At 43.1% G+C, this 24,811-nt stretch overlaps 1 protein-coding gene across 1 annotated transcript; it reads right to left on the bottom strand.

The window, feature by feature from the left end:
* Positions 1-2,752: 2,752 nt before the first annotated feature.
* LOC131233158 (uncharacterized) lies at positions 2,753-22,916 on the bottom strand. Its single transcript, XM_058229769.1, has 6 exons — positions 22,536-22,916; positions 19,637-19,751; positions 19,143-19,224; positions 17,036-17,087; positions 16,163-16,220; positions 2,753-2,974 (listed from the first exon to the last, which is right to left on the bottom strand). The coding sequence occupies exons 1-6, from the start codon at positions 22,752-22,754 to the stop codon at positions 2,886-2,888; spliced, it is 615 nt and encodes a 204-aa protein (XP_058085752.1). The 5' UTR covers positions 22,755-22,916; the 3' UTR covers positions 2,753-2,885.
* Between the last annotated feature and the right edge of the window lie 1,895 nt (positions 22,917-24,811).

Here is a 24,811-nt window from a genome sequence, read left to right as displayed (position 1 = left end):
CCCCAAGACGGTTTCAACTGTGGGCGTCATTATCACCCTGTTTCTTATGGTATGGTCTACTTGGAAATCGGATTGCCTACTGAATAACTCTATGGGCCCACCATGGATTTATGTTTCATATCCATGGCATTCATTTAATTTTTCATATCATTTTAGGGTTGAGCCCAAAATTGAAGCATAAACAAAACTTAAGTGGAGCACACCATAGGAAACAGTGGGGATTATGGCATCCACTGTTAAAACCTTCCGAGGGCCTACAGTGACGTTTATTTGTCATCCATAAAAACTCAAATATCAAAGTAATACAAAACTTCTATCGAACCTAAGAAGTTTTCAACAGTGTATGATCAATTCACACGGTTTCCTGAAGTAATCCACTTGAGCTTTGGATATTCTTGAATTTTGGGACCATGCCCTAAAATAATCTAAAAAAACAGATGGACGAATTGGATATGACACATACACTATGGTGGGCCTCACTTGAGCCTTGTATTACCACATTTTGGGCTCTTTCCCTGTAATGATCTACGTGAATGAAACACATACATCACGGTGGGCCCCACAGAGCCCTTACCTGGTTTAATAACAGCACTAGCTTTCCATAAATTTCATTTTTTTCAAAAATCTCTTTTAGCTTTCCTTGCTATTAGATTATATCTGTCTTTATAGAAACATAATACAATCTTTTCATTTTCTGTTAAAAATTAATTGCAAGGGTGTCCTGGATCAATGATCAATCGTCATCAATGCTCATTGTCTATCAACTAAAGGACATTAGACTTCATTATATATAATAGACAGATTGTCAAGACCCAGCTTAACAGACTCGGATTCAATCAAGTACCTGTACATACTGTCTGAAGGAAAGGAGCTAGCTCTGTAATCCTACTCAAAGCTGCTTTCTGCATTGTCATCTAACAGTACTCGCACCGAAAGGATGTCCTTGATCGGACGAATGGCAATAAAGTGGATTATTAAAAGAAAATCAACGCAAGCGATTTTTTGGTTATAGGTCATCTGTAACAAGCACATTATACGAACTGTGCAGATTGGTCCAGCTATTGATGAGTATCAGACCTGCAGGTACTGATGAACTCTGACTCGTTTTATGTGTTTTGAGTCCAATTTTTCACGGCCATTTAGACATCGGGGCAGGTTTGGGTCCACCATTTTGGACCCGGTTCAAACTCAAGTTTAATAAGGTTGGGGTCGGGTCCACCCTCTTAGACGCAGGCTTGGCAATGGGTCGAGCCCGGGCTTAGAGTTTTTATCTGGTGGGTTTACGCACCATGCATGTGTCGAGACCTGGATCCGACCTGAACTCTGCTAGAAACCAAGGTCCGAGGACCTGCCCAATGGTTCTCGATTGGATCCAGGTTCTGGAAAACTAGACCCAGACACAGCAAGACCCAACCAGATCGGCAAGGGTACAAGTACTCAAGGACCCGACCCTCCAGCCTAAGCATGATCTTAGCCACCCGCTTTTGTGTAAGAATCAGTCTGATAATTAATTGCATCATGATATATGACAAAAACGACCTTGACACCCTAAACAGGTTGGGCTTTTGGGAAACCGCAAAAGCACATAGAGATGAATTTAGGAGAGCAATTCAATCGCACAAAGCAAACACAACAACAACACAATAATTTTAATGTGGAAAAACCCTTGTGGGAAAAAACAATGGCACCAAGCAACAGATGATCACTATGAAAGCAGAAATTACAAAGGAATAAAGCTTACTCGATATATCTTTTCGATGTCATCAGAGGGTGTTCGATGTCATCGAACATAGCATGAGGCAATCGAGAATTTTCAGAAAATCATGTTTTGCCTCTGGACAGTTGAAGTGTTTATTCGATGCCATCGATGTGGATTTGATACCATTGAAGGATTAGTTTTAATGACATCAAAGTGTGTTCAATGCCATCAACAGATTTCGCACAGATCTTTCTCGAAGTTGCAATTTTATATAATTTGTTTCCGATTTTACTTGGGATCCTTCTATAGGTCATATATATATATATATATATATATATATAGGTGTAAACGGGATTGTGAGTAAGTTCTAGGATTTTTAATTCGTCCCAAGGGTTTTCGAGGGTGTACCAAGGGTTGATTCGAGGTTGTTCGAATCGGGTAAGCTCTCTTCTTTTGTAATTTCTACTTTCATGATGATCATCTGTCACTTTGTGCCGTAGTTTTTTGTATGTTAAAATTGTTGTGTTCTTGTTGTGCTTGCTTTGTGCGATTAAATTACTCTCCTAGATTTATCTCTGTACGCTTCCACGGTCCCCCAATAAGGCCAAGCTGGATAATAGACTCATAGACGTTCAAACCTATCCAATTAATAAACGGTCTAAATTGGCTTTTGCAAAGCAGGCTAGACCCAAAAGCTCAAAGAATCGGCCTGGTCCATTGACAACCCTAATCCATGCCATCGGCTACAATGTACCAAATAAATGGATGTTGAAACACAATACACAGATATGCACGTAACATGCATTGAGGTGTCATCCAACATGCATTTTCAACAATAGCAGAGTAGACTCAAACTTGGTCGGACCCAAAGCGGTCCAGTCGTGACTGAACCAAATCGCAACTCACTCAAGACTGACCAAGTCACTCCAAGTCAACAGTTTTAAACACTTGTTTTTAAAACCTTAGCGAATATGGTTCTTGATAAAGTAGAATGGCCAAACAAGATTCATGTAGCTGTGCCTAATTAATTAGGAGAATAATTAGATGATGACAGCGCCTAATTAATTAGGAGAATAATTAGATGATGACAACGATGATGTTGTTATCTTGAGAAATCCAATATCTAGATTAAAATTGAAAAAGAAAAAATAATAATAATAATAATAATGAAAAACATGGAAGGGACTCATGAGTGGCCTTTGTGATCAACTCCAAGCAAATGTAGAACAAGGGATAATAAGCTATCTTGCGAGTCATGGGAGCTTGAGAGGATACCTGCACCACCAAATAGTCATCACTAACCTTTCTTGGTTCATGGATTCATTGCAAATTGCTCAGAAATGATCAAATAAATAGACCCCTCAAAATGTGGGTGTTGACATTTAAACAAAACTTTTCAATGTGACTTAGTCTAATTAGGCTAAAAATCAAGTGACATTCCATAAAATCTCTGTTTTAAATCATTTTGATATAATTTGTCCTCCATAAGGATTCCATAGTGGAGGTTGCATGCAATGATTTTTTTATTTTATTTTATTTTTAAAAAAAGAAGGTATACATAGTTATAGTACAATTAAGGGATGCCCGATGCTTTTAAATGACACATGGGACGCCTAATCATCAATCCAGACCCATTCATACCATGGTGCAAAAACCATGACAATCGAATTATCATAGACGTAATTAGATCAGTTGCAAGGAAAATGGACAATTAAGATTGAGTGTATAAATAAAATGTTTTCAATCATCATCTTGAACCATTTATTCAGTGGATCCCACTTTGTATTGATTACGATTCCAGAGTAGCACTTTAATTTGATGATTCTTGCAACATGGCTTTCTCTCTATAATACTATTGAATAAACATGCAGAAGTGACGCTGGGGTATCCCACGTGTCTGAGAGAGAGAGGCATTTGAAAGGTAGACTCCTATCAAGACGGTGGTGACTCATCCTATCTTCTCATGTGGCACGCGTGTATAGCTATCTAAACAATTCAAATTGTGAAAATTTTATGGGGAAATTGCGGATGGAGCATTTCTAAAATCACATCAAGCAAATAAAACTATCAAACTGATGGCCACCGAATGGATGGTTAAAAGTATTATGAGGGGTCCAAATTCCATGGGCAAAATCAGATGATCAATATGGATATGAATTTCTTAGAACAATTGTTGTGAGGGACAGTGTAACAAAAAGCTCTATATTGCACATTTCATGTGAGGACGTCAGTCTAAAAATAAGCTCCATATTAAAACTCAAGTAAATAACAACAAAAAAAAAAAAAAAGAGAGAATGAAATTGTCTATCATTGATTCCACAGTCCAACTCATGTAGAGCGGGTTGCAGACAGTTTCATGGTCAAGATGAATCAAAAAAAGCCCGGTCAATGACAGAAGTGATTCGGACCGTCGGACCTTAAATCGGATGTATCTCGCAAACTGAAATGAGTTATCAGATATAAAATATGATTTTGGGGTAGAACGAGCTACTTTATCCACCCAACCCGCTATGTTAGGTTGCGCAAGCTGGATTTGTGAAATACCACCAGATCGACAGTCGTTTCCCTATTTTAATTCTATTTTTACTATAAATAGTAAGTTTTAGTTTGATTATAACTTTTCATCCCTTGGGCTTTAGGAGTTGCGCCCTTTTGGAGAAAAATCTACAAGTCCATAAATCGGATTATGGAATGGACCAACTCTACTAAACTAGCTCGAGCCCACCGAGCACTAAGCCCAACAAGGCCATTACGTCCAAGGACAAAGTTACCTCTAAAGAGGATGATGCAACTTTAAGGACACACAAAGAGCCTTCCTACGAGCTCTCCCAAGTGACTATATGTCACCAACCTAACTCATATGTCAAACTTAGGTCGATTATGGATCGACTTAAGATCGGCCATAAGTCAATTACGGATCGACCATAGATCGGCCATAGTTCAATCATAGATCAAGTATAGATCGGTCATAGCTCGATCATAGATCAAGTATAGATCAGTCATAGTTCGATCATAGATCAAGTATAAATCAGTTACTGAACGATTCTCATAAGGCCAGAGCAGAATCACTAGACGATAATGCTTTTAACTAGCTTACAGAGATAACAAAGACTGATTCGTCGATCAGGTCTGAGCTCACGTCAAGTTCCAACCTAAGATTGACCTAAGAATTCAGATAATCCCCTAACATCCTAAAATATTTCTCTAGAGATCCTCAAAGGATAATCTCGGGATCCGATCTTCTTGTGAAAATCTCGGATTATAGCCAAGATGTCAGGGAGGAGTCCTCCCAAAATGGTATTCTAGTTCTCCTATAAATACAGGAGTACCCCTCACTGTCTAAGGTATATTCGTTGAAAAACCCTAAATACTCGACTGGTATCTCTTTTCTGGAGATCCTACACCATTTTATAAGACTCGATCCTGACTTTGGCATCAGAGAGTCCCCTGTATTAGCCAAGGCCTCCTCTATCCTTCTTTACGCCTGTGCAAGTCCAGGGAAAGTATACACAAAGGGTCTGCCAGAAAATTGTATTAACAGTTTGGCGCCATCTATGGGAATCAATGTCTTTAAGTCGTTCTAGCTCTAATAGGGAACTTCTTAAATTCAACAATGGCCAAGGAAAAGAAAAAAGTTCAATCCCCTCCAATGGCAATTCCAATTACGACTCTATTCGCACCATAATGTGCCCTGCGATCTGTGGAACGGCCTGAACAGCAAGAGAATTGCCAACGTTCCCCGCAACATCAGGCCACATTGGGTTCGAGTAGATGTAGACAGTAGAACCATGGAAGTAATGGCCGATGGAACGTAATTAAAAGGGAGGTCGAAGACATCAGAGCTAACCTAGGTTACATGAAATAGATACTGGAGCAAATGCAGCCTTAGCGAGTGCAGAGGTCTGATCAGAGGGAAGGACAATCGAGCGACATCTGACCATATACGAACCCTCCTCAACCTTCTACCACACAAGGCACCCCGCAACCAAGCCAACAGCACGCTTCCACTGAACCTGTTCCATCCCATATTTCTGGGACCATCCCATTGCACGCATCAGACCTACGTCACGAGATAGATCGAAGAAGGCACAGTCGACCCCCGGCTGAAACCACCACTAATAGCGAGGAACCATTGAAGGCTGAACTCCAGAATCTACAAAAGCAAATCACAGACATGAAGTAAACCTATCAAGCCAGTACGACCGCGGTGGAGAAAACTAAATCCCCATTCACAGTCAACATCATACAAGCCCGGTTACCGGATAGGTTTAGACTGCCCTAGATCACGCCCTACACAGGGAATACTGACCCGATGGAGCACATGGAGTCTTTCCGGACCTACATGGAACTTCACAATGCTTCTGACGCAGTTATGTGCCAAGCCTTCTCGTTAACTTTGGTCGATGCTGCTCGACTCTGGTTCAAACAATTAAAGCCGAGGTTCATCAACTCATTCTTCGAACTCAGTGAGGCCTTCATCATGAATTTTATCGGAGGAAAAAAGAGGCTCAAAGCACCGGCTCACCTTATAAATATATTTCAGAAAGATGGCAAGCTCTTAAAGGATTACATCAAATGCTTCAACGTGGAAGCATTGAAGGTTCCAAAGCACTCGGATGAGAATGTATTGAACGCTATCATGACCGAGCTCAGAGACAAGCCGTTCCTCCTTTCTCTGGACAAGAATCCTCCTACTACATTGGCCAAGTTTCTGAACCAATCACAAAAATACGCTAATGCCAAGGAGTCTCAGATCTTGCGAGATGCTGCCCAAAGAAAAAACCTCCCAGCCAGAGAGCAAACGAAGAAAGAGCCCGATTTAACCAACACAAGCAAAAAGTGAAAGGATATCGATCTCGAGACAACCGTAGGTCGAACAAAAGACCTAATAGTAAGTTCACTACTTACACCCCCCCTCAACAAAATTCAAAAGCAAGTCCTGATGGAAATAAAAGATGAGTGTTTCATTCATTGGTCGAACAAGCTATGAAGTAATCTCGATCGAAGAAGTAAGAACAAATATTATTACTTTCATCGGGATCACGGGCACAACACTAGAGACTGCTATTACCTCAAATAGGAAATTGAAAGGCTCATTCGAGAGGGCAACCTCGGTGAACATGTAGACCAGAGAGGAAATCGACTTACAATAGCCGAGGAACAACCGATCGGTAACCAGCCAACTGGGGAGATCCGCACGATTGTTGGGGGCCACAAAGGCGAAGGTGATTCAAACAATGCCCGAAAGACGCATGTGAGGAGCATTAGTCGCCCTGAGGGAGAAATTGTGGTCCTCGCCCGACCTCGAAAGAGAGAAAGCTAGATAGGTACAGTGTAACCTTCACTGACGAAGATGCCCAAGGTGTTCAACACCCCCACGATGATGCGTTGGTAATTTCTGTAAACATAGCTAATCGAAAGGTCTTTCGGATTCTCATCGATACGAGGTCATCCGCGGACGTACTTTTTCTCCAAGCCTTCGATAAGATGGGTATTGGTCTGACTTCACTCTAACCCGTGAAAACTCCCTTGATCGGATTTTTAGGAGGACAAGTTATGCCTGAAGGAGCTATCCAGCTCCCCCTCTCGGTCAGAGATGACCAAAGTTAGACCACGGAATGGTCGACTTCCTTGTGGTCGACCAGTCATTAGTCTACAATGTCATCTTAGGCCGACCATCATTATACCTTCTTCGGGCAGTGATATTAACCTACCACCTCGCCATGAAATTTCCAATCGAGCATGGTATCGGAATTTTCAAGGGTGACCAATAGGACGCTCAACAGTGCTACGCAACGGCACTAAGGGCTCCGTGCAAAACAATGACGATCGAATCTCTGGATTCACGCGAGGAATCTCAGGAACGAGGCCGACCCATGGAAGACCTTATTCTGATCCCTTTAGACGAGTCTGATCCTTCCAAGACCATACAGATTGGGTCATCCCGGACACCACTACTATGGGACAAGTTGGTAGCCCTCCTTCGACGCTTTGCCGATGTTTTTGCGTGGTCGCACGAGGACATGCCAGGCATTGATCCCGCCATCATTACGCATCGACTAAACATTGACCCTTCCTACCAACCAGTTCAACAAAAGTGATGCGCCCTCAGCTCGGAAAGAAATGCAGTGATTAGAGAAAAGGTCGACAAGCTCCTTAAGGCCGACTTCATTGAAGAAGTCTACTACCCAGACTGGGTAGTCAATGTCGTACTGGTTAAGAAAGCTAATGGAAAGTGGTGTGTCTGTATAGACTACGCAGACCTGAATAAAGCCTAACCCAAGGGCAACTTCCCTCTTCCCAAGATTGATCAATTGGTCGACAGTACCACATGTCATAAATTGCTTAGTTTTATGGATGCATATTAAGGATATAATTAGATTGTAATGCACTAAGTAGATAAATCTAAGACTATGTTTGTTACCAACAAAGGTTTTTATTGTTATCACGTGATGACTTTCAGTTTAAAGAATACAGGAGCGACCTACTAAAGATTAGTTAACAAGATGTTCGCCCACCAAATAGGCCGAACAATGGAGGTCTATATTGATGGCATGCCCGTCAAAAGCATAAAAGCCATAAACCACCTGGCGATCTAGAGGAGATGTTTCTCATTGTCCGTAATTACTGAATGAAACTAAACCCAAGCAAATGCGCGTTCAGCGTAAGCTCAGGAAAGTTCCTCGGGTTTTTGGTCAATCAGCGAGGGATCGAAGCATATCTGAAAAAAATTCAAGCCCTCCTCGACATGCAGTCTCCAAAGACGATCATAGACATATAAAAGTTAACCGGAAGGATAATAGCTCTCAACCGCTTCGTGTCACAAGCTACCGATAAATGCCTCCCTTTCTTCAAATAACTGAAGGGGAGACAAATAATTGAATGGACCAAAGAATGTGAGACAGCTTTTCAGCAGCTCGAGGAATACCTCGGATTGCCGCCTTTGCTTTCCAAACCCGAGCTGGGCGAATCTCTACTGTTGTATCTGGCCGTATCCAATGTGGCAGTTAGCTCGACCCTGATTAGATAACATGAGGAAAAGTAACTACCGGTCTAATATGTCAGCAAAGCACTAGTCTCTGCAGAGACGAGATACCTGACCTTGAAAAAGCTGGCTCTGGCTTTAGTCACATTTTTTGGATGATTGGGGCCATATTTCCAAGCCCAGTTGATCGTCGTTCTAACCGATCACCCACTACGTCAAGTCTGCAAAAATTCGAAATCTCGGGCCGATTGACTAAGTGGGCGATTGAGCTAAGTAAGTTCAACATCAAGTATCACCCGCAAGCCGCAATCAAAGGCCAAGCAGTGGCCGGCTTTATTGTTGAACTAACACAATCTCTAGAGCAAGAGTTGACCAATGAACGACAAGCAGTTGATCCATATAGCTCGGAGCTAGGATCGATCAATGTCTGACCCTCGGCCGACCTATGCGGGTCAGGGTTCATCCCGGAGATATCAGCAAAACAACATATCACAGGACCGTCGAACTCTCCAAATATTCCCGACCCGCCCAAGTGGACGCTTTATGTTGATGGCTCATCCAACTCCAAGGCAAGGGAGAGAGGTTGGGATAGTCTTGGAGACTCCTGACCATACGTGCATGCAGTATACCTTGAGATTTGGATTCCAAACTTCCAACAATATGACAAAATATGAAGTTCTGATCATCGAACTCAAACTAGCAGCAAACATGGGGGCTCGGCATCTCGAAGTCTTCAGCAACTCACAATTAGTGGTCAACCAAATAGCCGATGTTTATCAGGCCAAAAAAAAAATGCTTAAATGTTTATCTCCATAAAGCCAAAGAATTGATCGGCAGATTCTAGAAGTGCAACGTCGTCTTAATTCCACGAGCTTATAATTCAAAAGTTGATATGTTGGCAAAGCTCGCTAGAGCAGATGAGGATGAAATCTTAAGATCCATCCCAATTGAGTTCTTAGCAAAACCGAGTATCAATAAGGCCGACTTTACGACCGTCCTTCTGATTACTTCAGAGCTAACGTGGATAAATCCGATTATTCAGTATCTTAAGAAAAAGGAACTCCCCGAGGACTGAACGAAAGCATGATAAATGAAAATCAAGGCTGCCCAGTATACCATTCTCAATGGCGTGCTTTACAAGAAAGGATTCTACCTCTCATACCTTAGGTGCATCCGACCAGAAGAAGTCGAATACGTCCTGAAAGAAGTCCATGAAGGAATCTACAGGAACCACTTACGACCGTCCTTCTGATTACTTCAGAGTTAACGTGGATGAATCTGATTATTCAGTATCTTAAGAAAAAGGAACTCCCCGAGGACTGAGCGAAAGCATGATAAATGAAAATCAAGGCTGCCTGGTATACCATTCTCAAGTTCATTCAGAGACAAGTTTATTACTACCCGACCATTCGGCACGATGCACGAAGTTCGTTCAGAGATGCGACAAATGTCAAAGGTTTGCGAATATCCCTCGGCAGCCACTAGAAGAGCTCACACATATGGTCGGACCTTAGCCATTTACTCAATAGGGGATCGCTATTATTGGCCCGCTTCCCATGGAAAAGGTCAGACTAGGTTCGTCGTTGTAGCTGTAGATTACTTCACCAAGTGAGCAGAAGCAGAACCATTGGTAAACATAACCGAGTGAAAGATCACAGATTTTGTTTAGAAGAACATTACATGTCGATTCAGGATACCTCGGACTATCGTCTCCGACAATAGGAAATAGTTCGACAACAAGCGATACCAGGAGATGTGTCTGAACCTCGGAATTCGTTACATTTATTCATTACCACGACATCCGCAAGCAAGCGGGCAATCAATAAGATCATCAAACATCACCTCTGAACCACGCTCAAGAATGCCAAAGGAGCTTGGGCCGAGGAACTTCCCAAAGTCCGATGAGTTTATCGAACTACTGAATAAACAACTACTAAAGAAACCCTGTTCTCCCTAACGTATGGAGCAGAGGCAGTTACTCCTATAGAAATCGGATTAGCTACGGCTAGAACAACCTTGTTCAATGAACAGGTAAATAACGAGCTTATGTCCTTAGACCTCGACCTTCTTGAGGAGCAAAGGGAACAAGCTCAGCTATGAACCACTATCCGTCAACAGCAAGTGTCACGGTTCTATAATGCTCGAGTTAAGGTTAGAAGGTTTCGAGTGAGAAACCTGGTTCTCCGAAAAATATTCCAAAACATTAAAGAAGCAAGAACAGATACCTTAGGCTCGAACTGGGAAAGGCCCTATGTGATTTCAAGCACCATCCGACCTAATACGAACCGACTAAAAGATCTGACCGGCCAACTACTCCTGCATCCATGGAATGCCAAGCATCTAAAGATCTACTTCCCTTGAATTGGTCGGTATGGCTGTTGTTATGTCGCAGTCTGTTTCAAAATTTTAAAAAAAAAAGTTCATTTGCATGATCAACGTTCGACTTAGTTCACATCTATGGACGACCTACTTCTGAGTTATGCCCGAGCTACGTCCGAACTATATTCGACCTATATCACTTATACGGACTTCAATTAGAAATTTTGATCGATATCTGATGCTGTAACTCGTCCTGTAGTGGAAAATAAAGATGAAAACAGATCTTCAAAAGGAGAGATTTTCATTTCCAAAATGGTGTGATTACATCAATTGTACATTGACTATAATTCCAATTTGATACATCAGACAATGAACAAATTTTAGAAAAGAAAAAATATGCAAAGGGAGATAGCACTTGATGTGCTTGAAGTGCTTGAAGCCGGGGCACTTGGTATGCTTGGAGTGCTTGAAGCCGGAACGATTGGTGCGCTTGAAGTGCTTGAAGTTGAAAAGGGAGCAGAATGAAGGAAATACTTCTATGCAAAATTAACTTCAAGACTCGGTAACTGCCTCAGGAGCCGCTTTACCGCCCGACTCATCAGAGCTCGACTCTAGCTCATCAAAAGTGGAGAGGTGGAGTTCAGGGAAGGTCTCCTCCATCGCCTTCACACACTCGACATAGCCTCAACGAAAGAGATTATCCCTCTCATCTTTGAATTTTTAAGATGACCAAAATTCTTTCACATCATCCCTTCGTGTGATAACAATGGCAGCTTTGGTCTCCATCCTCAACCTTTCCAGCTTGGCACTCGTATCGACAAGCTCAGCATGACATTCATCATGCAACACCTTGGCCTCCTGCAACCGCATAGCCATCTCAGCCCTCTCGACAGAAGATGCTTCAAGAGCCGCCTTCGCCGCCCTTAGCTCGGCTTCAACAGCTGAAGCCCAAGTCTCAGCCTCCTCCGCTTGATTATACGCCCGATTAAGCTTGGTGCGCGCCTTTAATACGCACAGAGCGAACTATAAAAGAAAAAGAAGGGGTCAGGACGATCAATCAGAAAACAAAGCAACCTAATGCTCAGTGGTATTCTTACCCCGAGAAGGGTTGTAGTCACATGCAGGGGTCAAATCCATGGGAGCATCGAATAGGTCAACGAACTCCCCCTTGACGCTGTGGCGATCTACCTAGGGGAAGATCTCCTTTATAGTCCGATGGAGGCTCCATCGCCCCTCCTCGACTTCCTCCCTTCCTGAGAGCTGGGCCCCGGCGGGAAGCTCTAAAGCTTCTTGAGCCTCAGCGGGAGCACCTCCAAGCCCTCATCTACGACCTCCACGACGGTCAGGTAAGAAGGACCGACTCTCCCCTTGCCCTTGAAAGAGGTCTTCTATTTTTTCCTCTTCGGCATTGGCAAATCATCCTGGGGAGGCGCACGGACTTTGAAGGGTGGACGAATGAATGGCCGAGCTTCAGCCATCTCTGCATTAATACATAAAATAGTGTGTCAGTACGTCGAAAGAATTTTCCAGCAAATTTTGAAGTCTAAAGGCTTGGTTGAAGGTCTTACCCAAGGTCATACCGTCAGAGCCGTGTCTAAGCCTAACAAAAGAAGTCGCTCTGGTTAGAGAAGCACTCTTCAAGATCTTCTCTCCCAACTTAGGGCCTGCAAGTCCCTAATCCGAGCTATCAATCCGCTGTCAAGCAACGACGGGTGTTTGGAAATAGCTGTAGAAGAAGACATGTAAACAAGATCAGACGACAGTAAAAGCCGACTGTCAGAGGTTAAAATGACTAAGACTAACCTGGCTCGGAAAAGGCTCTGGGAAGGAGAGGCTAGGTCGATCCTGGTTCGACCATCTCCCAGCATCCAGAGGCCCAGAACCACTTATATCTCCAATATTTATTGGAAGATGGATGGTCGGTTATTAAAGCCCCGGCAGTATTCCACCATGCGGAGAAGTAATACCAGCAGGCTGAAGGGTGTTCGCTTTAACTTGGTATAGGTGGAGGAACTAGTCCACTGTTAGCTCGAGTTGGTCTAATTTAGCCCACAAGACCGCGCAGCCGAACAAGTGCCTCCACCCATTTGGAATCATTTACCCCGGGGCTAACCCGAGGCGAGCCAGCATACGCCTGGCTATCCCCTAAAGTGGGAGTCCTAGGCCGCATTGAAAGATCGCTACAGCCCCATTTAGAGGTCGATCCAGAAGTTCGTCCGACGAAGGGAGTCAAACAATAACAGACTTGGGAACGTGATATCGGAGCCTGACCCAGGTCAACTCATCCATAGACATAGTTAAAGGCACTAGCCCCCTCGGGTCCTCTTCACCCTCAGGCTCTCCTAGTTCACCCTCGTTGGATAGGTCGTGAGCCTCAACGACCTACTCAGTTGCCTGAGACGCATCCGTTGTATGAGCTCCAGGCGCTGTCCCACGTTCGGGAGACAAATTTAGCGCCCTGGCAGAGAGCACTGGTCTCTGCGCAAGAGACCATTTCAGTGCTCTCCTTGACGACGAATACCAGAAAGCGGCATCCGCCATCACCACCAGCAGCGAAGGTAGGTTCGACATTACTCTAAGGTGACTACTCACTCCACTTTTGCCGCCAGAAATTCCCTCCCGTGAACTCAAGGAACTAGACATAGCGACTGTTAATGGAGAAAAGGAAACGAGAAGGGGGAAAGGAGGCTCACCGGATCACGAGTTAACAGAATCTTGGCCGGATTGTGGTGAGAATAATCATCAAAAATCGCACAGAGAAGCCGGAAGACGAAATGAGGAAGAAGATGAGATGCAAATGGGAAAGACCTAAGAGTTAGGGCTTCCCTTATATAGCATTGCCATGTGTCAGCTATCTAAAACGTCCATCAATGTTGAGTCATACAATGCCTCTTCGGCTGCCCTGATTCGACATATGGCGTGACCCCATGCGCCACTCGATTTTGATATCAGGTACAATACCACGTGTCACCTCCTCATTAATCCGCCACTAAAACAATGGCTTGACAGCCCACGTGACTTCGAGAGACAAGCCGACACGTCATGATTTCCAGCTGAAACACTTCGATTTCTGCGTTGGCCATCATACCTAGCATTTATGACAGTTTGTCTCGACCCAGCCCATATATCTCGATCTAGTCCTAACCAATTTGCTTCCCTAACCTCCACATATCGCTTCAAAAGCAAGAAGGGCTCACTGTTGAGGAAAAATCTACAAGTTCATAGATCGGATTATGGAATGGACCAACTCTACTAAACTAGCTCAGGCCCATCGAGCATCGAGCCCAATGAGGCCTTTACGTCCAGGGAAAAAGTTACCTCTGAAGAGGATGATGCAACTTTAAGGACATAAAGAGCCTTCCTAAGAGCTCTCCTAAGTGACTATTAGTCACCAACCTAACTCATTGGTCGGACTTAGGTCGATTACGGATCGACCTAAGATCAGCCATAAGTCGATTACGTATCAACCATAGATTGGTTATAGTTCGATCATAGATCAAGTATAGATCGGCCATAGTTCGATCATAGATCAAGTATAAATCAGTTACCGAATGATTCTCATAAGGCCAAAGCAGGACCACAAGACAATAATGCTTTCAACTGGCTTAGAGAGATAACAAAGACTGATTCGTCAATCAAGTTTGAGCTCACTTCAAGTTCCGACCTAAGATTGACCTAAGAATTCGGATAATCCCCTAACGTCCTAAAAGATTTCTCTGGAGATCCTCAAAGGATAATATTGGATCCCAAGAATCTCGGGATTCGATCTTCATGTGGAAATCCCGGATTACAGCCAAGATATCAAGGAGGAGTCCTCCCAAAATGGTATTTCGGTTCTCCTATAAATATAGGAGTACCCCTCACCGTCTAAGGTACGTTCACTGAAAAAGCCTAAATACCCGACTGGTATCTCTTTTCTGGAGATCCTACACCATTTTATAAGACCTTGATCCTAACTTAAGCATCGGAGAATCCCTTGTATTAGCCAGGGCCTCCTTTATCCTTCTTTACACCTGTGCATGTCCAGGGAAAGTCTACACAAAGGGTCTACCAGAAAACTGCATCAACACGCCCAACACGAGAAGCGCTTAGAATAATTAGGAGAACATCATGGTGAAGCTAAATAGGACACTTACTATTTTTGGCTGAAAACCTTGCACAGTAGTGGACATCACCATCGTTTTATAGTTTTACTATTTATAGTAAGTTGTGAATTCTAAGAGTTTTAATTATAGTTTGATTCTAATTTCTCTCTCATTGCTTGGTATCCCATTTAAAGGGCTGTGAACTCATTTTTTTCATTCATCAGTCAATTTACGAATTTATTAGAATTTGTTTCTATTTTCTTGCTTTCTTTCCTCGTCGATTCGAGAAGTTTTTGTTTGTTTCATTCATCTGCTAATTTACAAATTTATTAGAATTTGTTTCTATTTTCTTGCTTTCTTTACTCGTCGATTTAAGTTCTTGCAAGCAGTCCAGAGAAATTATGTGAATTCGAAGTAGTTATCCCTAAGGAAGACGGCCATCCAACTTTTGTTAGGCTGATATTTGTTTTTGCCTTCATCCTGGTGGGGACTCTCATCATAAATGGGTTGGATGTCCTATAAAAACTATGGTAGTGTGAGGAAGGTGGACCATGGTAAAAGTTTGCTGGGCTACTCTACACTGGGCTGGGCTTGATGGTAGGAGGAGTTTTGAGGCCCAATAACTGATTAGGTCTTCGCCTAGCTCTTAGTTAGTGGGCCTGGGCTAAGCCAGCCCTGATCCAGATATTAGCACAAGGATATGGCTTGCACACGCATCATCCTCTCCCACCCATTGACACCCCTAGATAGTCTATGATGAGTGTCTGCCACCGCGTCTTCAATGTTGGCCACTCATCCACTCTACACTCCGCATCCATGTATTTCAATATAGACTGGCCAAATTGTGGGCCCTGCATGGATGAAACTGTCTAATTCCAACCGTTTGATTATCTCTTAAACCATTCATTTAATGGCCACCATTTGAATGGTTAGCATCATCTGGTCAGTTTGATTTTTGGTATATGATCCATACGCATCGTGCTGTGATTTGGAAGGTGGTGATTGATGCACATGTATTCCACATGTACGGTGGATGATACACACGTGTGGGATTACTCGAGATCAGTAGCATACCTTCTGCAGCTGGCTCAGGAATCCGATCCAAGACTGTTGTAACCGTTTTCAACAGCTTCTGCAGTTTACAGTTTGAATGAAGATACAAATATATTGCAAAAATTATTCAGTTGAATTGGAATACATAGGCTTACAGTACAACTAGCTGCTTTGGACACGTGGAAGAATCCAATCATCCATTTGAATCGTCCGTTCGCTATAGGAGTGGCCAGGAGGCTCGAGTAAGGCAAGGCCCATCACAGTGGGCTAAAGCCCAGCCTAAAAATTGGTTGGATCGGTCCTAACCTGAAAATTGATCAAATTACAATTTCTGTTCCTAATCCATCCGATGATCAGGTGGGCCACGCAGTAGACATTTAAAGGAACAAAATCAACCATCTACATGCAAGATGCATGTGTTGCCTAACGGTTGGGCTGGGCTGGGCTGGGCTGGGTGGCCAGGTCGGGCTAAAATGACTTGAACCCAAGACCCCACCCCAAGAAATGATCGAGCCATGATGCGGTCCACAGGCTATGCTAATAATAAGTTTGAGTCCGGTCCAAAGCTGGGCTGGGCTCGTGAGGCCAAGTGGCCCACCTGCATCCGGTTGCCACCCAAATTCACTAAGTACCATTATTGGAAGGTAGTATGAACCAATCTACTCCATCTTGACCGTCCAACCTTTGCATCCCATCAATCAGATGGTTATGATCATCGGTTAGAGTGATTCTTCTACTATCACTTGTCGAGAGGGATCTGGAATGATTGGACGGTTACGATTGAGGAACAGACCGACACACGTGTCCAAAAGCAGCTATGCATCGTAAGCATATGATACAACTAGTTGTATTAGATCAATTCCAAAAAAAAAAGGAATATGAATATGAAAATACCAGCACTAAATCACCGGGCTTTAGTGGAAACTCCTCCATTGCTCTTACTTTCCTACGTATGAGGAATTGTTGCCGATTGGATTAGCCGTGGAATGACTATATTCAAGAATCAGGGAAAAATACGCCGAGTGCAACGCAATCATTTCTCTATCTAGTGTCAAATTGGACACGTGGCATGATAGGTCAGTAATCAAGACCGTTCATCACAGCTATCCTGGTATGGATTGGCCATAGTAGGAAAATTCATTGATTACATAACCTTAACCAACCAAATGGTGACATACAGACCAGCGGTTAAAAATGAATAGTTGCAACCGTCAGATTTGCTGAGATCAGTCCACAAATTGACTGGGTACGGTTTATCCAATCTATTCGATTTGCTGAGAGTAGGCTACCTACCTTTCGACCCACCTGATGAACGGCATGGATCATGGATTATAATGCCAACTGTAAAATCTGATTGCACCACATCAGATTAGGAGATTGGAGCCGCCGATGAAATGTAGACTTAGCCAAAAGCTACAGATCTTTAAAAATATATTCCAAAATCACTCCTTTCTTTGGCGGAGCATATGTCAGTGGTAGGTAGGGCTGGCAATGGACCGGGTTTGAGCTAAGCCCAGATAGGCTGACCCAGCCTTCTGCTAAAAAAGCCCAAGACCCGGGCTCAGCATAGATTGAGCCTGAAATTGGTTGGACCCGGGCCCAAATGGACCAACCTAGCCCGACCCAAGAATTGATCAAACCACTATTTCTCATGTGAACCCGTGAATCCATCCGTTAAGCAAGTGGGCCACGCATGTTCAAAAATATAGATGTTTTTGAAAATGAGTTTGGGCTAAACTCACTTTAGCCCAACCCCACCGACGGGACTACTCAATTCGGCATGCTCACTCTTCTACTCGTTCAGACCCCATATGATCTCGACTACTCTTGCTCGGTGGTAGACTCTCGGGAGTTTCAACACCTGGTCAAGGGTTCGTGGTGAAATCCCGCTAGCGTGAGTGTGTGGGGTGTGTGAAAAAAAAAAAAAACCTAGAGGGTAAGTTGATCGGAACCGATTAGACTTCGTGCAATCCAAACTCAAACTGAGTCGACTTTGGATCACCCATTAACTCGGCTCGACTCGACCCAAAATCTGAATCAATGTTGACTCGATTCCATTGGAAATCCGACTTGGTATTGACTCGACTCGATCCGAAACTCAACTAGTATATATAAAAAAACATAATCTAAATTTTAGATTTAAGATTTGAAATGCCGTATAGCTGATGGAGAGGCTACAATTCGTACATGTGCACTTAGGTTCTAAGCTGTGATTTCAGCCCGCGGATACCCGCAGCACCTGACTCAGCTTGGTATTGACTTGACCCGATTCGGTACCTGTAGTCAGGTCGGACTCAGTCCAGGTTAGTCCAAGCCAGACCCGGACTCAGATCGGGTCAGGCATGCTAGACTCAGTACCGAGTCAGGTCAAGTTTGGGTTAGGTCTATTTCAAAACCAGGTTAAGTCGGGTCAGCCCTAACTTGATCTTGACTCCACTCAATGCCCAGCTCTACGTGGGCCTCAGCAAATGTATATTTTCAGGCCCAAAAATAGTTTGAGGTTGAGCCCACAATCCTAAAAATGAGATCCAAGCAAGGGCTAGAAGCCCATCGACAACCTCACATATGAGCCAGAATATGGTAGAGCCGTCTCTCCACAGTATATGCCGCAGGGTGACTAACAATCAGGTCCTTTCATCTAGTTGGCCGTGCTGTGGACAGTACGTAGATGGTTTCTAGAATACACTGCTCAGATGATCCTACCCATCTGGTCTGTGACGGTCAAAGTAGCCACGGAAAAAAAATGTCAACAGATGGCTCTAAAATAGATAGCCATGATTGAACCGTCATCCTGACATGTGAACCATATACAAGTGTTCAGGTTCTACAACATCTATCACCTAACTCAGGGAGGGGTGGAAGTGAGCTGGGCTAGCCCAAGGCAACCGGCTCGGCTGGACCTAGGGTATTTTAGCTCATTGGTCCACCTTAGACAATGAGCTAGATGGATCCATCTTGTTTTGAATTATCAATCAGCTAATAATCATGGACTAAGAAGTACTTGATGACCAGCTTTCCATCCTTCTCCTTCCATTCAAAGAAACTGATTCCGTTTGTGAAGGGTATCTTCCATTGTTTCCATTCTGCAGGAAAGAGTGATTCCAGTGAGAGATACTTCCCGGAAGCTGTGACCAAGTATGCAAGACGATCAGGACCATTGATTTGGTGGGCCACCAGGTGGATGGTCTATATGCCGAAAATCATAGTGATTGAACTACATTCTTACCATCTTTGAATGTGGACCTGGCTCATCTTTCCAGCCAGTTCTTTTCACTTTTCAGGCTACTCATCCAAAGGCTGCAATGTTCCCATCTACATAGTGACCATGAAATCAACGGCCTGATCACCACATACAAGTCTTCGTGATGTTTAGATTCAAGATAGTGTGTGAACACATAATAACCGTCTGTTGGATCATTGACCCCATGCATGAATTAGGAAAATCCTCACCGTTAACGATATTTTAGATGGGTGGAAAGAAGAAGTTGGTTGTACCTAAATGCCAGACTGCGGTGGCTGTATAATTTTCACCTTCGGTAATGCTTTCAGTGTGGAATTTCGCGTTGGGCCCCATCGCATCCATCAACTCGTGTAGAAATTGAATAACTTTCTTCATTCGGTACACACCCATGCGCAAGTTAGTACGCTTGTAAAAAATGAGGTTGCAGGTTAAACTAAGCTACAAATGTAGCAGGTGGAAATATCGGCCATCTGTTTATAGACCTGGGGTTCGTACAGGCACGGATTTTGAAATGGTCGGGTCAGGTTGGCCAGGTCTAATCAAAATATTGATTTTGCCTGGCCCAGATCCGGCCCAATGCCATCCCTTCCGTTGATTTAATTATTGACTGGACATTGGGTCATTGATTCTGATAAGTGGAGCCCATTGTACGGTGATCTAGACAAGTGGTTTGTTGCGTTACACTGTTGATGGATGATACCCCAATTGTGGCCTTCATATAGATAGATGGTGGAGAATAAAATACAGGTATGGTCCACATTCCACTGGTAAGAAGTTGAAAGTTTTTGTGGCTCAGATCTTTCGAGTTGTGAGATTTTTGGGGTGTGTACAACATGCTGGAATTAGAGAGGCCACAAAATGATAGGTTGGAATGTCAACCGTATAAGTTATGGTCCATAGGGAGACATCGTGTGTGTACACAGATGCACGCGCATTCTTAGGTGAGCACCGGTGCACACTTCTGTGCACGTGTCATGGACACAAAATTGGAACGGTTCATATGATGCGGCATCCTATGAAACCTTATGGCCCAATTATCAGCCTGATCCAAAACTCTAGCGGGCCATAGCAAAGAGAGGTAAATTAATGAAAGTAATTATTTTCTTTTTCCATGACCCACTAAAATTTTGGATGACTGAAAATTGGACCCAAGAGAGTTTTTTTGGAGTGCCGCACCATATGGCTCACAGCATGGTATTGAAAAGTGCTTGTGAGTTCTCATTCACCCAAGCAGCCTCTTGAGCGAGATTTTTGGGGTTGTACCCATGCTACACCCCCGAATTGGAGATGCCACTAAATGATAGGCAGCCATGTCAACCGTACAAATTACGGTCTACAGGGTGCTTGTTGGAAGCGGATTGCGTAGCGAGTAACTCAGTAAACTTAGGGCGTGTTTGGCCGGGTGGATAGGTAATGATGGCTGGGTCAGTGGATTGCTGCTAATCCCATGAGATTAATATATCCAAGGATTTTACCACCGAGTTTGTTTGGCATGCTTGGCCAATCCTGGGATTACGCTCAGCCAATCCCTTCCAATCCATCCAACCAAACTCATCCTGGGCAAAATAGATGAGATTAGGAGACATTAGGTGGATTTCAAGGTAATGATAGTGATGGCAGTGGATTGCTGATTGCTATATCCAAGCAGAAGTTCAGCGTGTCTGTTTGGTACGCTGTGCCAATTTCGGGATTGCTCCTTCCATCCCATCCAATACAATCCAACCCCTTTCAATTTGCCTGTCTAAACAGGCCCTTAGCGTACTGAGTAAACTCTGTGAGGTCCACAATGATTTATGTATTCTATCCGCTCCGTCCATCCATTGTTTCAGATAATTTTAGGCTACATCCGAAAAATAAAGCATATAAAATGTTCAAATGGACCACACCACAGGAAACAGTTGAATTGAATTTATACGAATGGAAATTTCTTAAGGGCCACAGAAGTTCTTAATCAAGCTTATATTTATTTTTTCCCTTCATCCATATATGTATGATCTTATGAATAGGTTGGATTACAAATAAACATCATTGAAATCATTATCCCCGCTATTTTAGTGGTATGATCCGCTTGATCTTTGGATATACTTCAATTTTGGGCTCAACCCCTTAAATTAAATGTAAAAACAGATTGATGGTGTGGATAGACCACCTACATTCAAGGTGGGCCCAACTGAGTTTACTTAGTACACTAAGAGTGTACTGAGTAACTCAGTACGCAATCCAATTTCGTGCTTGAGACCTAAACACACAAGGCCGAGCTCATGGGAACTTCCTATGAGGTTGAGTTGGTGGCCCCACCGTGATGCATGTTGATCATATCTGCCTCATCAGTCAGATGCACCATTCATGGTGGGCCTAGGGCTTAAAAATCAAAGTTAATCCCTGACTTGTGTGGCTCTCACCACGTACAAAAGTTGAGAGGGGTTACCGTCCATTAAAACATTCATAATCATTTGTTGGGCCCATCGAGATGTGTTTCACAAATCCAGTCCATCCATTATGTGTGTCACACTTGGATGAAGGGTCAGACCAAGTTTTAGATGCATCCAAATTTCAGGTGGGCCCCACCAAGTACTTTTATATGTTTTAGGCATGTCTTCATATGATTTTAGATGATATGGCTCACCTGAGTTCTGTATATGGCTGATTTTTGGCATATCCCATCGTTTAAAGGGGACCCATCAAATGCACGGTGTTGATGTTCGACACGCATCACAGTGCAACCCACACAACTCGACCTCATAGGAAGTTCCCATGAGCTTGACTCCATATAACCTTTTTCCAAAAGTATATATCTCCCTCTCTCTCTCTCTCTATATATATAACCTTTGCACCCATGTTATGGGCAAAATTTTAAACAATCCTTGTGATGCAGAACCCATGAAATTCATTCTGCTCAACTTTCAGCATAATTTAAAACTTTAATAAGCCATGGCAAAGAGAGTCAAATAAGGGAGGCAATTATTTCTTTGTCATGTCCCATTAGAGTTGTAGATCAAGTTAAAATTTGAACTAAGGGTTTCATGGGGTGTCACATCAAGTCGGCATTTCAATATATATATAATTTTAAAAAAAAATTTAAAATAATAGTGTGACTAGAGAAATTGGACCAAATCATTGCAAAAAATAATGGCCGAGGAAGAGAAAGAGTACCTCTTTTTTGTCGAATGGTAAATAGAAAACAAGTTCTTCAAAGCGACATTCATCAGAAATAAGGGCTTCCAACGCCTTTGTATCTTTGTTATTGATTGCACCGTAGAAGTGATTGACCAACTCGTGTAGGGAAGGAGAGGAGTGTGATGAAGGAATGCCATTTGACTCATGTTGGGACCGAACGCTCCATTGATCTTCTCTCTTTGATCCAATCCTCATAACATCCGATCGCTTTGCTAATTGCTGTGGTTCGGGTCTTTGCGTTTGAACGTGATGGATCGAGTTCGTTGAAAGTTGGATGATTGATCGGGATGTGGCCCATTTGTAACGGTTCTTGATTGTGGTTGGACATGCTATGGATGTAAATTGGATGGGAGCAGACATGGATGAAATGGAATAACATTAATTAGAACACAACCAAGTTATATCATGTGCGGTGGAAACAGAGAAGTTTGCTTGCTACTGTATCCAGGTATCTCCCTCGACTTGAAGGTACGGCAAAGCATGGAATATGGAGGTTTGCTCGTTCCACACGCGTGTGGGAGTATCATAATGTGACACGTGTGAGACCTGAGGTTTCCATCACGTGAGCTACAATTTTTAAATCTTCAGGACATTCCACCGCCTAAAGTGGGCCACAACATATCAAATCAAGCACATTTGAAGAGTGAAATTTCTAATTTCATAGGCAGAAGATCTAAACATGATTTCCAACCTCATAAAAAGCTCAGATCTCACACGCTTGTTTTATATTTGCATGGGATGTGTACGGCACGCACGTGGAATTAGCAGACCTCTAGGAATAAGACAGAGCCATCAATCGGGACTGTCTAAACAGTGGGCCTTGCCATGGCCTTATCATAGATGGAATTTCACAGCCTTGAAAGCATCCTAGCCATTAGCTTGTCTTCCAGTTTCTGCTCCGGACATCGGCTATAGATCGACTTTCGTTTTCCACCATCGCCTTGAAGACCCTGATCAGGTGGGATTTGATCATCTAATCACGTGTGTTATGAACTGCGTTTCTTACTAGATGGACGGTCCGGATTGATACACGCCGACCACATCTAACTTGAAGGTAGGGCTGAAAGTCAGGCAGGTTGGGTCGGGTTGGTGCTCAACCCTAGCCGAACCCAAGGTTCCTATATCTCAACCTAACCCAATCTTGGGTTAGGAATTCTCAACCCAAGCCCAACCCAAGGGGGCTTGGTCGGGTTGGTTAGGTAGATATTTGTTAATATTTTCATTTTATATTAGTCTATTATATTTTCAACACACATCTTGTTTTTTATACCTATAATTTTTTTAATTATATATGTAATTATTTATCCTAAAAAATTTCATTTTTTTTCTAAACAAACAAGCTAAAATATAGGAAAAATATTCCTTTAAAAGTTGTATGGTGTATCAAGCAATCTATTAGGAGAGAGAAATCTGACATATCTTGTTAGCTTGAATAATCAGAAATGAGTGGACCAATGAAACCCGATGGTATTGGAATTTCATGTGCCTACAACACAGAAGATCCGCACTCAATTATAATTAATTTATAACGAATTTATATATTGGTCAAATTCAGGTTGGGCTCGGCAAGTTTTATCAAGTTAGTGTTTGTATGGCCCAAGCTCAAGACCAAACCCGATACAATCCTGCCCAAGCCCAACCCAGTGCCGGGTTGGTCGGGTCCCAACTTTCAGCCCTACTTGAAGGGACTGCTCTGCCATATTTGTGGTGACTCTTTGGTTGTACACATAGCATGGTACGGCCAATCCGGAGCACCCAAATAGATGATCGGATTTTGATGGGGCATAACCCCAAAAGTTATGTTTAGAAGCCTATAGTAACCCTCTGATTCTGTGCTCTTCTAATTTGCCTTTGGAATGAGAACATCCACTCTAAGTTGGGATTGCTTAAACTGTGTGATTTTATAGATATGAGCTATCCACAAAGTAGCTAATTTGTATGGCCTGGACAGTTGTACACGAGTGCCACATGTGGGGAGAAAGTCAAATGGTGATGATTCCTTTATATTTAGATTTGGCTGGTTCCACTGAAGGTAGCGGTGAAAGAGGGATACGAGAAATATCAGGTTGATCCAACATCATGTGTTACACATAAATTTGAAGGTTTTTGGTTGGTTCTCTTGTTTTATAACATGTGGCCCACCTTATTATTTTGGTTGCACCCATCCTGCACTCATCCAGCACGTCCATGCAGACCAATGAGATGCCTTCACGTCTTCAGTACTGCATACAAAATGATGGAGGAAATTCTAC

This window comes from Magnolia sinica, chromosome 18 (assembly GCF_029962835.1).
Source record: "Magnolia sinica isolate HGM2019 chromosome 18, MsV1, whole genome shotgun sequence".
Classification (NCBI taxonomy): Eukaryota; Viridiplantae; Streptophyta; class Magnoliopsida; order Magnoliales; family Magnoliaceae; genus Magnolia; species Magnolia sinica.
This window is presented reverse-complemented; position numbering and strand designations above follow the sequence as displayed.

Coding starts and splice junctions, on each gene's coding strand:
- LOC131233158 (XM_058229769.1), bottom strand. CDS start 22,754: ATGAGGATTGGATCAAAGAGAGAAGATCAATGGAGCGTTCGGTCCCAA. Junction 19,752..22,535: donor TACCATTCGACAAAAAAGAG/GTACTCTTTCTC, acceptor TACCGAATGAAG/AAAGTTATTCAATTTCTACA. Junction 2,975..16,162: donor TCCTGAGCCAGCTGCAGAAG/GTATGCTACTGA, acceptor TTGGTGGTGCAG/GTATCCTCTCAAGCTCCCAT.